This window comes from Chenopodium quinoa, unplaced genomic scaffold (assembly GCF_001683475.1).
Source record: "Chenopodium quinoa cultivar QQ74 unplaced genomic scaffold, ASM168347v1, whole genome shotgun sequence".
Classification (NCBI taxonomy): Eukaryota; Viridiplantae; Streptophyta; class Magnoliopsida; order Caryophyllales; family Amaranthaceae; genus Chenopodium; species Chenopodium quinoa.
In genome coordinates this window covers 3552653-3568147 of record NW_018743175.1, presented here as the reverse complement: position 1 = coordinate 3568147, position 15495 = coordinate 3552653, and the positions used below count along the sequence as shown (strand labels likewise).

General features: G+C 43.2%; 1 protein-coding gene across 2 annotated transcripts; it reads left to right on the top strand.

The window, feature by feature from the left end:
* The first annotated feature begins 1764 nt into the window (after window positions 1-1764).
* LOC110732533 lies at window positions 1765-15279 on the top strand. 2 transcript variants are annotated; one of them, XM_021912484.1, is made up of 9 exons: window positions 1765-2432; window positions 13112-13263; window positions 13408-13503; window positions 13614-13676; window positions 14049-14117; window positions 14215-14317; window positions 14408-14479; window positions 14706-14794; window positions 14891-15279. In XM_021912484.1, exons 1-9 carry the CDS (start codon window positions 2075-2077, stop codon window positions 15035-15037), a joined length of 1149 nt encoding a protein of 382 aa, XP_021768176.1. In that variant the 5' UTR covers window positions 1765-2074; the 3' UTR covers window positions 15038-15279. The 2 variants fall into 2 exon arrangements, with proteins under 2 accessions (XP_021768176.1, XP_021768177.1); XM_021912485.1 differs by lacking the exon at window positions 1765-2432 and adding an exon at window positions 12042-12337.
* Window positions 15280-15495: the final 216 nt, after the last annotated feature.

Here is a 15495-nt window from a genome sequence, read left to right as displayed (position 1 = left end):
TTATAATTTAGGCTTTGCAACATTACGAAGACATCGGTGAAAAAATCGTGGGAGGTGATACGGAAACCTTAGCCATTTGAGAAAGCAACTGCACAGAATTCCAAATTACGATTAGCATTTCATTTCCCCTCTCTTAGGCCTATCTTAAGTTTTAGGTGATTTCTTATAAAGACTATTACTTTACTTATTAGATTAAGTAATAACGTACACTTTGTTTTAAAATGTAAAGCTTCACATTTTTCCACTTTTTGGTACTAGTGTACAACCATAACACTCCTAATGTAGAATAACCAGATTTGTGTATGCCTAGATGTGTGCAAGCAACAATGCAAGTTTATCCCTAAATAACCAAATTATCACAAATTTGTTGTAGAAAGCCCCATAAAAATTGATCACCTAATTGAATAATGAATGGGTGATGTTCCCTCTGCCAAAAACAAATAACCACATATACTGATATACATAATGTAACCTTATTGAAATAGTAGCATTATCTGTCAGAAGAAGAAGAAAAAAAAAAGAAAAAAAAAAAAAGAGATAAGATAAGAAATAGTAGCATTATAACTAAACTTCTAATTTGTTAAACCCTATATTAACCATGAACTACTTGTCCTACTCGACATTATAAGTCTTACTCCGTATAAAGTATACGAGCATATAATAGTGCATAACAAATGCATATGAAATTACGAATACATGAAGTATATATACCAAATCATATTGATAAATGAACGTCAACTAGTTCTCTTACTTATAGAAGTAGTAATCTCAAACACTTGTCTTAATCATACTCTTTCAAATAATTGCAAATTGTTTAATATGATAGGGTTTTACCATTATTTTTTATTTCATTCTTCCTCATGATTTATTACGATTTTTTTTTAAAAAAAAAAACTCAATGTAGTTTTATTCTCTTAAAAAAAATGAACTATCTACCATATGTTATACGTAGTATTATAAGTTTATATTAGACATACTCTTTTATGATTCATAGTTTACTATCCGATATTGCAATTATTTAGAAATGATGATATTGCAATTATTCAAATCACACCTTAAATTACATTAACTAGATCATTAATAGAAATGAAGTTATTTTTTGGTGTTATTTTGTATTTGAAAAGAAATATTTTTAAGTTAGTTTATAAAAATTTGAAAATAAGAGAACGCATAGAGTTGCTCTATTTATGGGATGGAGTGCTGTGGTGGAGTGCTCCATTTAAGAAGCTGAATTCGTTATAACCCTACTACATATAAACTAGACCCTATTCCAAGTGAGTTGAATACAACCCGCCTAACTAACAAATTACAACCGTAAGTTTATTTAAAATAATCGAATAAAGGATGCGTTTTATTCAACTGATTTTTACTTATCTTAGTTATAATTTGAACTTGAGTAACCCTTATCATAACTTATTTTTCTTGAATCTGAACTTATTAGATTTGAAATAAATGAAAATAAGGTAAACAGAAGAGTTCCTAAGAGAGTGAGAGTGTGAGAGATAGCTCAAGTGGTTAAAACTTCTTTTTCGATTTTAGGAGATATTAAAATCGATTCTCATCATTCACCCTTATGATTCTCTAAACACCAAAAAAAACAAAACATGCCAATCAAAAACCTTTATTTCAACCTGAAAGTGTTCAACCCGACTCATAATCAAACCGTCGGAATCAACGTCCCCTAAGGCCCTAAGTACTAATCACTTTATAACACAACCATATTTGTATTTAAGAGTTTAAAGTTGACGGGTATTATACTCCAATTAGTAAGGTAATCATTATCTCCACTTGGCAAACATTAACAGGCTACCACAGATATCATCCTCTCAAAATTCCCATTTGTACACCATTAACATTTAAACCTCCATTACCATAAACTAACCACGGATTCACAAACTCCACTCTCTTTCTCTCTCCTCTCTCAGCCGCTACTTCCAAATCCTGAAAAATAGAATACCCATTTGCAAATTCACGCCATTTTTATTCAATTTATCAATAAATAAGCTAATAAGCTATGCCAATTACCCACAACTTCACCCTTTTCTGATAAGGTTTCCTCTGTTTGTCCCTTTTAATGGAGTCACTGCCATTGATATACCGAGCTCCACACCCTCCAACGACGTCGTTTAAGGCCTATAATCATGGATATGGGTCTCTCTCCTTTGACTTTTTCCTCCCTAAGTCAACCCTTTGCAGGAGGAGATTCAAGTATGGTCCTGGTGTTGTGAGGGGTTCAATTGACCCTAGTAGTAGGAGGAGAGATGGGGTTGATGGGATTGAAAGATCAGACGGTAGTGGAGTAGGGTACACTAGATCAACTATGGAAGTTACCACATTTAATCAGAGCTTTGGAGATGCTGCTAGTGCTACTTCTGCTGATTTTCCTGTTTGGGATAAGATTGGAGCTGTTGTGAGACTTAGCTATGGAATTGGTGTTTGGGTCCAATTTAGTCAAAATTGGGCCTGAGCACTAAATGATCCAATTAAAAGCCCAAGGTCAAGGTTCAACTCTCCAATTGCTCAAAAGTCAAAAGTCAGCCCACAAAGTAAGCCAATTGGGCTAAAGCCCAACCTCTCCAAGTATGATGAGGTATAAAAGCCCTCATATTAACACATTCATGGGGAGATCAGACACATTATCACATACATTATCTCATACACGGATTATTCCAATTCATATGCTCATTCTTGCATTGAGAAATACTCCACAAAAGCCTCAAGCTACAAACTCTCTTGCATAGTGTCTTCCTTTTTACACATTGTACTGACTTTAGCATCGGAGGGGCCTTCCTCGGAAACACCCCCGAGGCTAGTTTACGTGTGTTCACTGTGCAGGAAACCTTCGGCCCAACACAGCTTGGATCGAATCCAGTCTTCTCCATTTCAGTGGACCTTCGGCAAGGTCCCATTGTTTTCAACCGAAACAATTTGGCGCCGTCTGTGGGGAAGACTTTCAAAAATCTTTAAGCCAAATTCCTAACCAAGATCATCTTGCAATTATCTTAGCAGCCATGGCTAAGAACCGCAAGAGCAAAAGCCTCCGTCAAGGAGCGGGCGAAAAGCCTAAAACCCCTACACCATCGCCCACGCCGGACCGGAACTCTCCCAAGGGTGCCGGCTCGGGGGGAGGATCACACAAGGAGGATTCCCTATCTCCTATAATGCATGACTCTCAATATAGGCCGGACCACTCTCGGTCTAGCAGGGGTCAGTCTGATCATAGGACATATTCAGTGTCCCGAAGCCAACCATCGGCTGCACGGCCTCATGCCCACACTCGGCCGGGGACCCCTTTGACGGGGCCCAGTTCGGAAGAGGTGGCAAGAGCGCTGGCAGTACTCATGGAGGCAATGAGGGCACAGAATATGCCACCGCCTCGTGATCGAACTCCTCCGCATACCCGGCATCAGCGGAGGAAGTTAGACCATGACGGTGGGAAGCTTCCTTCCTTCCGGGAACTGGAAGAGTGGGAGGAGGATTCTTGGAAAAATGAAAAACAGAGGAAGAAGAACTCTCAATTATTTAAAGGATCCTCATCCTCAAGACCAGCAGCGCATAAGAGCAGCAGCTCAGCTTCTCGGCCAGAATCTACTCGCCGGGAACCCGAGACTGCTCGCAGAAGCGTCCTTGACCGACTCGGCGGCCAGGAACCGAGCGTGCGTAGTCGCCTCTCGTTCCCTGCAGCCGAGGCCCAGACTTCCCAGCCAGGGACGAAAACCACTCCTACCTCTCTAAGAGGGCGGAGCGCGGTCCCTTCGGCCAGGAACAAGGGCAAGGCCATTATGCTTCCCGCTAGTTCACCATTCGAGCAATGGATACTGGAAGAGCGCGTACCCACGGTTAAAATACCGTCGCATATCACATATGACGGGACCACGGATCCGAAGGACCACGTGGCCTCGTATGAGACTCATATGCATCTTTGCCCCAGATCCGAGGCGACTTGGTGCAAATATTTCCCAACCACTCTCAAGGGGGTCGCGCAAGCGTGGATCTCCAAGGGAGTAAGGCAAGGCTCCATAACAGGTTGGGATGATCTGTCCTCCAAGTTCAGGAGCAAGTTTTCCACGGCAAACCGCCGAGAGAAGACTACCGCAGAGCTCATGGGTCTGCAACAGGGGGAAACCGAAAGCCTCCGAGACTACCTGACCCGTTTCAGTAACGAGTCATCAAGCGTCTCTCAGCTGGACCAGGGGCTAGCTGTTTTTGCAATGCAGAATGGCCTTCAGCCAGGAAAATTCCTAGACTTCATGGTCATGCATACCCCGCAGACCTTGGAGGAAGCTCTTAGTGCTTCGGATAAGTTCATCCGAGCCGAAGAATGGAATAAGGCAAAAACCCAACCTCAATCCGGGGGAGGGAAACAGAGGCAAATACCCTTGTCTGAAGGCCAAGGCCATAAGGCAAAGGGAAAATCAAAGGCCTCGGAGCCATCTTCGGCCAGCGACCTAAAGAAGGACAGGTTTGCCTCATACACAGGCAGATATGAGTCCTACACTCCGCTCTCTCTTCCACGCGCCAAAATTTACAGTGTGACGAAGGAGGAGCAGAGTTACCGAAAGCCGAGACCACTCCCAGAGTGGTATCAGCGAAAAAATAAAAATCAGTGGTGTGAGTTCCACGAGTCTTCGGGCCACAACACTGAAGAGTGTATCCAGCTGAAGGACCAGATAGAGGACATGGTCCGGAAGGGATACTTGAAAAAATACATCGCGGATCACCGCGAGAAAAAAGAATCCGAGAGGCTAGCAAAGGACCCTCGGCAGGACCTTGATTTCCCCCGGAAAAACAGTAAAAAACCGGAGGGGAAATTCCCTCCGATCAATGTTATCTCGGGAGGAATATACTCTCGGAGGGAGCACAAGCGTCACCTTAGAGCTTTGACTCACCAGGTGAACAACGCTGACATTCAATCTCCCCAGTCGCCGGTGCCGAACATGACGTTCACAGCCGCCGACTGCCGGGGGATTACGTTCCCTCACGAGGATCCGTTGGTGATCATCGCCACGGTGGCCAACCACGACGTCAGTAAGGTCCTTGTTGACGGTGGCAGCGGAGCAAACATTCTGTTCCGAAAGGCCTACAACCAAATTAAGCTGAAGCCCAAGCACCTTACGCCGGTACCCTATCCGGTATCCGGGTTCAATGGGGCTTCAACTTATCCAGATGGGAAGGTGACACTTCCTGTCACCATCGGTTGCGATGAGGCAGCCCGGAACGTCATGATTGAGTTCTTGGTCATCGACGCTCCTTCAGTGTACAACGTGATTTTGGGGAGACCCATAATTCACGAGATCCAAGGGGTCGTCTCAACTTATCATCAGCTGATGATTTATGTCTCAGACGCCGGCTTCCCCGAAAGGATACAGGGCAACCAGAAGGACGCCCGAAGGTGCAACTACCTCAAGCCATCCAGTAGTCGCCCAGATAACGACAAGGATGAGGAGGAGAAAGAAAAAGAAAGAGAGCCAAGCACAAAAAAAGCCGAAAGGCCTAAGTGCTTCGGCCCAAGGATCAGTGCCCAGAGAAAAAGGTCCCGAAAGGGAAAAGGTTGACTCTTCATCTGAGCCGAAAGACTCAGAGAGCCAGCCGAAGAACACAAAGACTGGGACACCTGCTGACATTGGCAGCAGACCAGATTCTGAAGAGTCCAGTCCATCGGCAATGGACATGGACCAACAGACTGAAACAGCAGAGTTGGCCGAAGGAGATGCTGAGAAATGTGTAACAATCGGGATGGACCTTGATCCTAACACCCGTTGTGAACTTATTCAGCTCCTGCGGGATAACAGAGATGTGTTTGCTTTCTCGGCAGCTGATATGCCCGGGATAAGTTCAGACCTCATCTCCCATAACCGAAGGGTCCATGCAAGGCCTCTCAAAATTGGGGATCTTGTCCTTCGGAATGCTGCTGTAGTTCAGAAAGGCCGAATCCATGGGAAGCTCTCAGCTACATGGGAGGGACCTTATGAAATTTATGATGAGCTTCAGCCAGGGACATACCGACTTCGGCAGTTGGATGGAACTGAGTTGAAGAATCACTGGAATGCTGATGTACTGAAAAAATACCATGTGTAAACCCTTCGGGGCAGAACAATCTTTGTAAGTACATTTTGAACTAATGACAGGCCTTGGAGCCGCCATTTATATAAAATTTACAACTTTTTATCCTTTCAAAATTTTCTTTGTTCTATCTACTCTTTGAGGGTTTTTTATTCAGCCTCGTCTGAAGCCTTCGCCTTCGGGTAACTGGGTTTCAGATTGCTGACAAAACCTGTCTTTTTAAAGAACACTGGTCTTTCAGCTGAAGTCAAACTTCAGTAAGACTTGTTCTCCAAAGACATGAGTCCATGGACAATTCTGGGATATTGCCTTAACTGAGCCTTGTATCCCAGAGAGCCATTATCCGAAACATTGCCTTAAGTTGGCCCTGTGTTTCGGGTATCCATTTTTCAAAGATAGACAGAAAATCAAGGATAACAGCAACAGTTGAAAATTTTTAAATCAGCCTCGTCTGAAACCTTCGCCTTCGGGTAACTGGGTTTCAGATGGCTTACAAAACTCAGTCTTTTTAAAGAACACTGGTCTTTCAGCTGAAGTCAAACTTCAGTAAGACTTGTTCTCCAAAGACATGAGTCTATGGACAATTCTGGGATATTGCCTTAACTGAGCCTTGTATCCCAGAGAGCCATTATCCGAAACATTGCCTTAAGTTGGCCCTGTGTTTCGGGTATCCATTTTTCAAAGATAGACAGAAAATCAAGGATAACAGCCTTTTTAAATCAGCCTCGTCTGAAACCTTCGCCTTCGGGTAACTGGGTTTCAGATGGCTTACAAAACTCAGTCTTTTTAAAGAACACTGGTCTTTCAGCTGAAATCAAACATCAGTAAGACCTGTTCTCCAAAGACATGAGTCCATGGACAATTCTGGGATATTGCCTTAACTGAGCCTTGTATCCCAGAGAGCCATTATCCGAAACATTGCCTTAAGTTGGCCCTGTGTTTCGGATATGCGTCTTCTTTAAGAACGCTGGTCCTTCAGCTGAAGTCAAATTTCAGTAAGACTTGTTCTAAAGAGGTTAGTCCCAGAAAGCTAATATCCCAAGCATTGCCTTCAGTTGGCCCTGTGTTTCGGATATCCAACTTTCAGACAGTCAATCTTCAGTAAGACTTGTATCCCAGAAGCATTGCCTTCAGTTGGCCCTGTGTTTCGGATATCCATTTTGAAGAAGTTCAGAAATTGCTTATTCAACTAAAGTCATACTTCAATTTCTGTGGGGGCAAGAAGCACGCAGTGCAGCTATGTTCGGCAGAGTTGAAGAAAAGAAACAGTAAAGCATTCAAAAATAAAGCAACTGAAGAAAAAAATTGAGCTACAAGTTCAATAATTCAGTATCGGCAGCCGCCCACAAGCGGAAAATAACAGCTGCCGAAATACGTACATAAGCAAAAAAATAAAACTGCTGTACGACAAGGCAAGCTGAAGCAAAAAACAAGGCAAAAAACTCAGAAAGCGGCAAGTCTAAAGTTAAGCACATGATGAACCGCAAGATTCTGAAGACGACTGCCCGAGTTCCTATGCTTCAGCCGGCGGATCAGACTGATCAGCGTTGAGTCCCATGGTGGCCTCAGCCCCAGCAGCAGAAGATGCGGGCTTTGCACTTTGCCGAGCCTCCCTTTCCCTCTGCTCAGCTTCCAACTCCAGTCTTTCAGCTTCCTCTTCGGCTTCCTCAGCCTTAAGAATTTCAGCTTCAGCTGGAGTTGCATACTTCATGTGAGGGTCTTCGGGATTCTGGACCCACTCAGCACATTTAGACCAGTCCAGTTTCGGCTCAGCATGAAGGCAGACTCTTCGGCATACTCGGAATCCGTTTCTGAAACCCATCTCATATTCCTCTTGGGTATAAACATGGACATTGAGTAAAGCCTCAGCGTCAGCCAGCTTCTTCTGGGTCTCCTCCAAGTCTTCCTTGGATTTCTTCAGCTCATCAGCGACTTGGGAGGAGGAACCTCTCAGCTCATTCAGCTCTTGCTGAATTTGGAAAGCCTTTGTCTGGGCCTGGGCCACTTCAACTTTCTGGATCAGTAATTGATCCTCAGCCTTTTGGAATTTAGCTCTTTGAGCTTCGGCAGCAGCAGCAGCCTCTGAGAGTTGGACGTCTTTGGCCAGGAGCAATTCTTCAGCAGCCATTCGGCTGGCTTCAAGAGCCTCTAGACGCCGCTGCACTTCAGCTTGTGCAGCAGTTCCTTCTTGAATTCGGCTCTCAATAGCAGCCTTGAATTTGGAGACGTCCACTCCCATATGCTCCTGGAGGAATTTTTCCCCTTCCATCAGTGGGGGAAAAACCTCCATCTCCATAGCATCGCAGAAGGTTTTCAGAGCTTCGGCAGCTTTTTTACCGTACTCCTCAACCTCCTGCTGCTTCTCTTCAGCTGCTGCTTGCTTCAGCTTAGCAAGCTTAACTTCCTCTTCAGCCACCTTCCTTTCGTGCACAGCAGCGTCTACCCTATCTTGTAGGGTATCAATCAGCTCTACAGTGAGAGTCTGATTGTGCACGAACTGAAAACAGGAAGACAAAAAAAATAAGTAATAAGAAAAAAATAGAGCTGAATTTCGGAGGAAATGAAGGAAAACTACCTGCATCATCAGCAGTTGGTTAGACCTGGCTGGGTCAGGAACTGATCTACTGGATTCGCCCATCCCAGCAGTGGCCTTCAGCGACCAGATCCTTGCCCTGTCTACTTCGGACATGCCAGCAAAATTGCCGAAGTAGGCTGCTGCTCCTTCTCGGTTTTGACCCCATATGAGGTCCCAGATGTGATCTGGGATTGGAATTCGGGGGGCCGAGAAACCCATTTCTCCAGAATGCAGAGTCTGGAAAGAAGGGAAGGACGACGATGGAGCTTGATTAGCCTTGGTTGTCTCAGCATCGTCCTTCTCAGAGGAGTCAAGTACTATGACCTCCTCTTCTTCAGGGGTGAGGACGAAAGCCTCAACCTCTCTTGCGATATCTGCCGTGAAGCCTTCAGCACTTGACATCACGGCATCTTTATTTTCGTGCTCAGCAGCACTCTTCTTGATTTCTTCTTGGACCCCTCCCTTAGGTTCGGGAGTTCTCTGATCCACCTCCATCTCAGGAGGTGGCGGAGGGGTCTTTTGAGGAGATTGGGGTGTTGGCTGGGGAACCCTCGGCGATCCATTGCCTTCCTCAGGTTCCCTTATTGCGACGCCTATGGTCATCGGCCTCTGCTGAAAATCATGAGGGCCGATGATGGCCATCCTTCGGCGCCTTTTCAGAAGGGGCTGCTCGTCCATATCTGAGTCTGAAGACTCTTGTATTTGATCTTCGGGACGAACAGGAGCTTTGCCTTCTCTGTGTCTGTTACTCTCTTCAGACTGTAACAGACAGGGGGGAAGAAGAGTGTGAGTAAAAAAAAAAAAAAAAGAAAAAAAAAAAAAAAAAAGTTGTCTGAAAACTCACCGAGGTTTTCAGCAAAGCCTCGTCTTCTTCAGCTGCTCTAGCTGCAGCTTCGGCTTCAGCAGCTCTGGAGGACCCTTCTCCTCCTTCACAAGCCTCAAGTACCCGTGCAACCTCTTCGGCTGTGCGGGCAGCTTCAGCCTCTTCGTTCAGCAGCTGAAACCAAGGGTCTCTCTTCTTCCACCAAGGCTTCTGCCTCTGATACAGAGCAACAGCCTCAATTTGGAAGTGGGAAGAGTCCAGATGAACTTCCCTATGCCTCGGCTCAGTGATAGACGGGGCCCGTTCAGTTACAACTCGCTCTCGGTTAACACCAAGACGAGCGTAGTTAATACCAACGTTGGTCTCGTCCCGCTCTGAAAAAAGGAAAGGGAAAAAGTTTAGCTCAGATATGTTGGCACAACATAAAAAAGCAAAGCGAGAGAAGAAAAAGAGGTAGTTAAAAGCCTCGGCCCCAGCCGAAGAAGCTTACCATCCTTAAACTTTCGGCTGAGGCCAACAGCTGCTAGCATGTTCTCTTGGAAAACGTAATGCGTATCGGGGAGCCAAGTCTCCGGGATATGCTGCATTCGACCACTTCCCCCCGGGTTCGGCAGCTTGCCGAAGATATGTTGCTGATCCAGGTTCGGATCCGCCCCGTTATCTGCGGGGGGACCTAGACTTCCCATTTCGGGATCAGGCTCAGCTAAGTACCGGGGAGCGCTGAAGACGCAAGGGTGGCCCGGATCTGTGGGTGCCCTAACCCAAATCCATTGACCTCTCCAGTCCTTGTCTGAAGAGTCATTTGGCCACATGGTCAAGTATTGGGGCCGGGACTCAATCCGATACCACCCAGAACCATGGCTTCCGTGCCCACTCTGAATATTTGGCACTAGCCGATGGAGCTTTCTGAAGCAGTGCAGGTTCGGCACGTATTTGAAGAACTTGCAGACCCATAAGTATGTCATCACCCTTCGGATGCTGGTGGGGGTTAGCTGACATAGGGAAATGTTGTAATGGATCAGCAAGTCTCGGACGAAAACGTCCAAAGGGAACCTCAGCCCATACTGAAGCTGTCTCGTGTACACCCCCACATACCCCGGGGGTGGACGATGGATTCTATCGGATGCTGAGGGCATTCGGCACCAATATCCATCAGCTTCAAAAATGCCGTAGTGCAACTCAATTTGCTCAGCAAATCGATATTGATCGGCGTTCTCTACCCACCATGAGTAGGGGCGGTTCTTTATCATGGCCGAAGCGACTTCGGCATTCTCCCACTCTGAAAACCCAGGGAGGATATCCCAAAGGACAGCGGGAATTTCATCGTCCCGTCCAGAAGCACTCGGCTCATCCGTTCTTTGAGGAGGAGCCGAGGAAAGGGGAGTCGCCCTAATCCCTTCAGCAGGGTCAGACTCCGGCCTTTGACCATTCCAGGTCCCAATCCTATTCCTAGGATCGGGAATCGGCCTTGCTCTTCTTGGAGCACGGGCTCTACCTCTAACTCCTCTTGCCATGGATTATTTCGAAGAGAAAAGTCGAAAGAAAAGGGGAAGGAGTTCGAATTCGAAGAAAAATAAACTGAAATCAAAGGAATTTACCTTAATCTGAAGCGAAAGTTGCCGATTTACGAGTTCGTAGTGGCAAGTCTCAGTTTCTAAGCTCAATGCTCGGGGGAATTTGCGAAGTTTTGATGCGGGTTCTTGGTTTCTCTCTCGAAGAATTCTGGGTTTGTGTTGGTGAATAAGTGAGGAGAATGACGCGCCTCTGTTTATATCTCCAGGTACGGGATACGAAGAGTCTGTGCTTTAATTTCTCTTAAGTACCCACTAAGTAACCATTAAACACATGTCTTGTGATTAAACCGCCCATTATCCGTCCAACTTCCGCAAATCATTAACCGTTGTTATCTCATTAATTACGGTTTAAATTCAAATTTTTGGATCAATTAAATCATTTACTTCCCTCCTTTTCTGAGTTAAATCAAACCCGACCCGTCATTCTTCCAAATCGGGTCTGGGGGGCAAGTTGTTTGGGTCCAATTTAGTCAAAATTGGGCCTGAGCACTAAATGATCCAATTAAAAGCCCAAGGTCAAGGTTCAACTCTCCAATTGCTCAAAAGTCAAAAGTCAGCCCACAAAGTAAGCCAATTGGGCTAAAGCCCAACCTCTCCAAGTATGATGAGGTATAAAAGCCCTCATATTAACACATTCATGGGGAGATCAGACACATTATCACATACATTATCTCATACACGGATTATTCCAATTCATATGCTCATTCTTGCATTGAGAAATACTCCACAAAAGCCTCAAGCTACAAACTCTCTTGCATAGTGTCTTCCTTTTTACACATTGTACTGACTTTAGCATCGGAGGGGCCTTCCTCGGAAACACCCCCGAGGCTAGTTTACGTGTGTTCACTGTGCAGGAAACCTTCGGCCCAACACAGCTTGGATCGAATCCAGTCTTCTCCATTTCAGTGGACCTTCGGCAAGGTCCCATTGTTTTCAACCGAAACAATTGGTAACTTTTTTTATCTGGGGTTTTTCCTTTTTAATGTGGGGTTGTCTTTTTTTTTTTTTTTTTTTTTTTTTTTTTTGAACACAAGCTATGTGGGGTTGTTTTAATTTTAAGTAATTTATTCTTATTTGATGTTACAAGGCATATATGTTGATAATTAGAAATTTTTATAAATTGTACTGTTTCATTCATTAATTGGATTAGGAGAGCAATAAAGGGTAATGATGTAAACGAAATTTGATAGGAGGTCCTTGGTACTACGATGCGAACAATGGAACAGAAGGGTAATGATGTAAACGAGGTTCTGATAGAAATTTTATGATTGTTGGTTGCTGCCAAAAAGAGAGGGGAATGAGGTAATTAGGTGTAGTAGGTTTTGAGAATGAATTCCATTACCTAAATTGTTCAATTGTTTGTTAAATTGTAGAAGGTTGGATTAGGGAAAATATAGAAAGTTGTTTTGTCCTATCATCCTTTTATTGTCACTTTGTTGTTCCTTTAAATTGTTGGGACTCTTGGGAGGTTGAATTTCTTTTTGTAGTTGCTTTTGGGTTAATGCAAATCACATGAATTTCTAACGAAGAAAATAAATATGATTATTAAGTAAGTAAATGATTGGGTTAACCATCACTTCTGCGAATTTTCCACACAGTGATATCCTCTTTATTCGAATCTTATTTTTATCTTATTAGTAATCCTTGTACACTGTTCTGATTTTTGTTTCCTATATAATGAGTATGTTACTTTGACTCGACTACTTGGGTTGGAGATGAGTATGTGTGACAATGTTTCTAGGTGTCAATCTCGCTATTAAGCTTAATATTTCATGTTTTTGGTCAATAATCATATTTCAATTGTACATATCCATGTCACACTGCTGAGTACCCAACATGGGTAAGTACTTAAAGTAAAATGATAAGTACAGTGGTATGAAGTATTTTGTTAGACTGTAAAGTGGACTTTATGACATAGCGATTTAGCAATGTGGTGTAGTGTTTGTTGCTTAAGATTTGCACAGTATGCCTTATGGATTTCCTTCTAAATTTGAAAGACTGTTCTCTTTATCAAATTATGTGACAGAAAAATGTGTTTGATGTACTGATAATTGCGTGTGATTCTGCTGACATTAGGCATATATGGTGCCATGGCTCTTGCTGGGAGGTTCATATGCTCTCTTTCCGGAATAGACAGCTCTGGAGGTTTCCAACCATCATTTGATGCCATTATTCAAGGACTTGGATATGCTACTCCTCCCATTATGGCTCTTCTATTTATATTAGATGTATGTCTTATGACTTTTCCTATGAATGAGGCTGAGGCTATATGTTACTCTCTATATATAATCGTTGGCTTAGATGTTTGTATTTTTGTCATGTTCACCTTTTCTTTATTCAATTTCCTAATGGCTTATGTAAACTGGCTGTAGGACGAGGTTGTGAAGCTATCACCCCATGCTCGTGCGATAAGGGATGTGGAGGATGAGGAACTACGAAGCTTCTTCTATGGAATGTCACCATGGCAGGTAGATGATTTAGCACCTTTTAGAATTAGAAGACTTGCTAAATTGAGATAACATGTGATATTGTGATTAAACTGTTGGAAGTTTTGACTAATATTTCATCAATTTTGCAGTTTATACTCATTGTTGCAGCAAGCTCAGTAGGTGAGGAACTCTTCTATAGAGCTGCTGTCCAGGTTAGTATTTGTCTTCAACCATTTTGGATTTCTTTATCAAATAAATCCAGTAGTAATATTCCATTTAGGGAATGCTGCCACTTAGTGATGGATATTGGAGAGTAGAAAATATAGCTATGTCTTCTGCAAAAAACTTGTGAAAGTTTTAGCCTTTAAGATTGAATAACCACTACTTCGTAAACAAAAATTTCAACTTCATAAAAGAGAATAGTAGCCAGTGATAGTTGCCCGTGTTAAGTACATTATAAGGACATATCTTAGCTTGGAAGAGGCCTTAGATCAACCCTTAGATAAACATCCAAAATGTTGTTTAAACCTATGCACTTCAGGCCTGTGCTGTGAAGTTTAAACAGTTATATGTTGATGCTGTAGGGTGCTCTTGCTGATATATTTCTTAGAAGCAGTGACTTGGTAACTGATGTTCGGGGAGTGGCAGCTCTGGTAAACAACCTTTCCTTCTTGTCTATTTTGTGATAGATTTAATGTTCTATATTGACTTGACATACTATCTCACTTTACCCTGTAACTCAATATGTAGACTGGTGTGCTACCCCCATTAGTACCTTTTGCCCAGGCATTTGCTGCAGTCATCACAGCTGCCCTTACAGGTTCTTTATATTATATAGCCGCATCACCTAAAGGTAATTTCTCACTGTCCTTGTTCAAGAGAGCTTCACGGATATATTTTATCATCTTATTATAATCTTGGAAGTTTCTTCATTTTATTTCAGATCCTACATATGTAGTAGCACCTGTTTTACAATCTCGCTCTGGCCGTGAGGATTTGAAGAAGCTCTTTGCAGGTTGGTTTTCTTCCCTCTTTTTGACTATGGCAATGCATTCAGCTGATTACATAAAGTATCTGTGGTGTGTGGTAGTTGTCAATTCTTGTTCAATTCTCTTACCTTTTCAGTTTTAGACACGATTTGGTTTAGGTTTCTCTGGTTATGCTCTTAATAAAATTAATATTAATCCGTAGCAATGTCTAATTGAATTTATTTGCATTGCTCATATGCGTGCATTATGCAGCCTGGTATGAGCGTAGGCAAATGAAAAGGATATACTCACCCCTTTTGGAAGGAATTTTGGCACTTTACCTTGGATTTGAGTGGATCCAAGTAAGCTCTTCCATTCACTTGTGTTTGACATGGCTGTTACTCACTGTTAGATTATGTCTGACAAATTGATAACTTTTTCTTTTTGGTTTGCCTCAGACAAATAACATCCTTGCACCTATCATCACGCACGGGATATACTCTGCAGTTGTTCTTGGGCATGGTTTATGGAAAATTCATGATCATCGGCGCAGGTTACGCCAGAGAATCCAGCGGCTAAATTCAGAAAGGAAGAACCTTTTTTGAAGTTTGCTAGTTACCTTTACACAAAACTGTATATCACTACCTAGACTCTAAATAGGTCCTCAGTTTTATAATCAAAATTACAGGAACTATAGTCATAGTAGTATAGAGTGTGTATATATAGCTATACTATACTGTATATGATAAATAGATGAAATGAATATACAAACTAGAAGTAACTACAAGGGGTTTGTGATAAAATGTCAATTTAGAGAGCAAGGTCTATGATACTATACTTTCCTATACATAGGTGCCTTCTTAAGCTTAATGACTTTACTCTCTGCATCATGCGATTTTTGGAAAGTGCATTCGGAGCACCTAAACTTTTAGTTGAAAAAAATTGTATTATGTCAATATTAATGGATGAACCGTTTAAGACTGATACCGGGGTGGCTAAACTGTCCCACAGGGATCTGAGCAAGCAAAAATCGAGCTTGGCTGGATCAGTTGGACCACTTGGC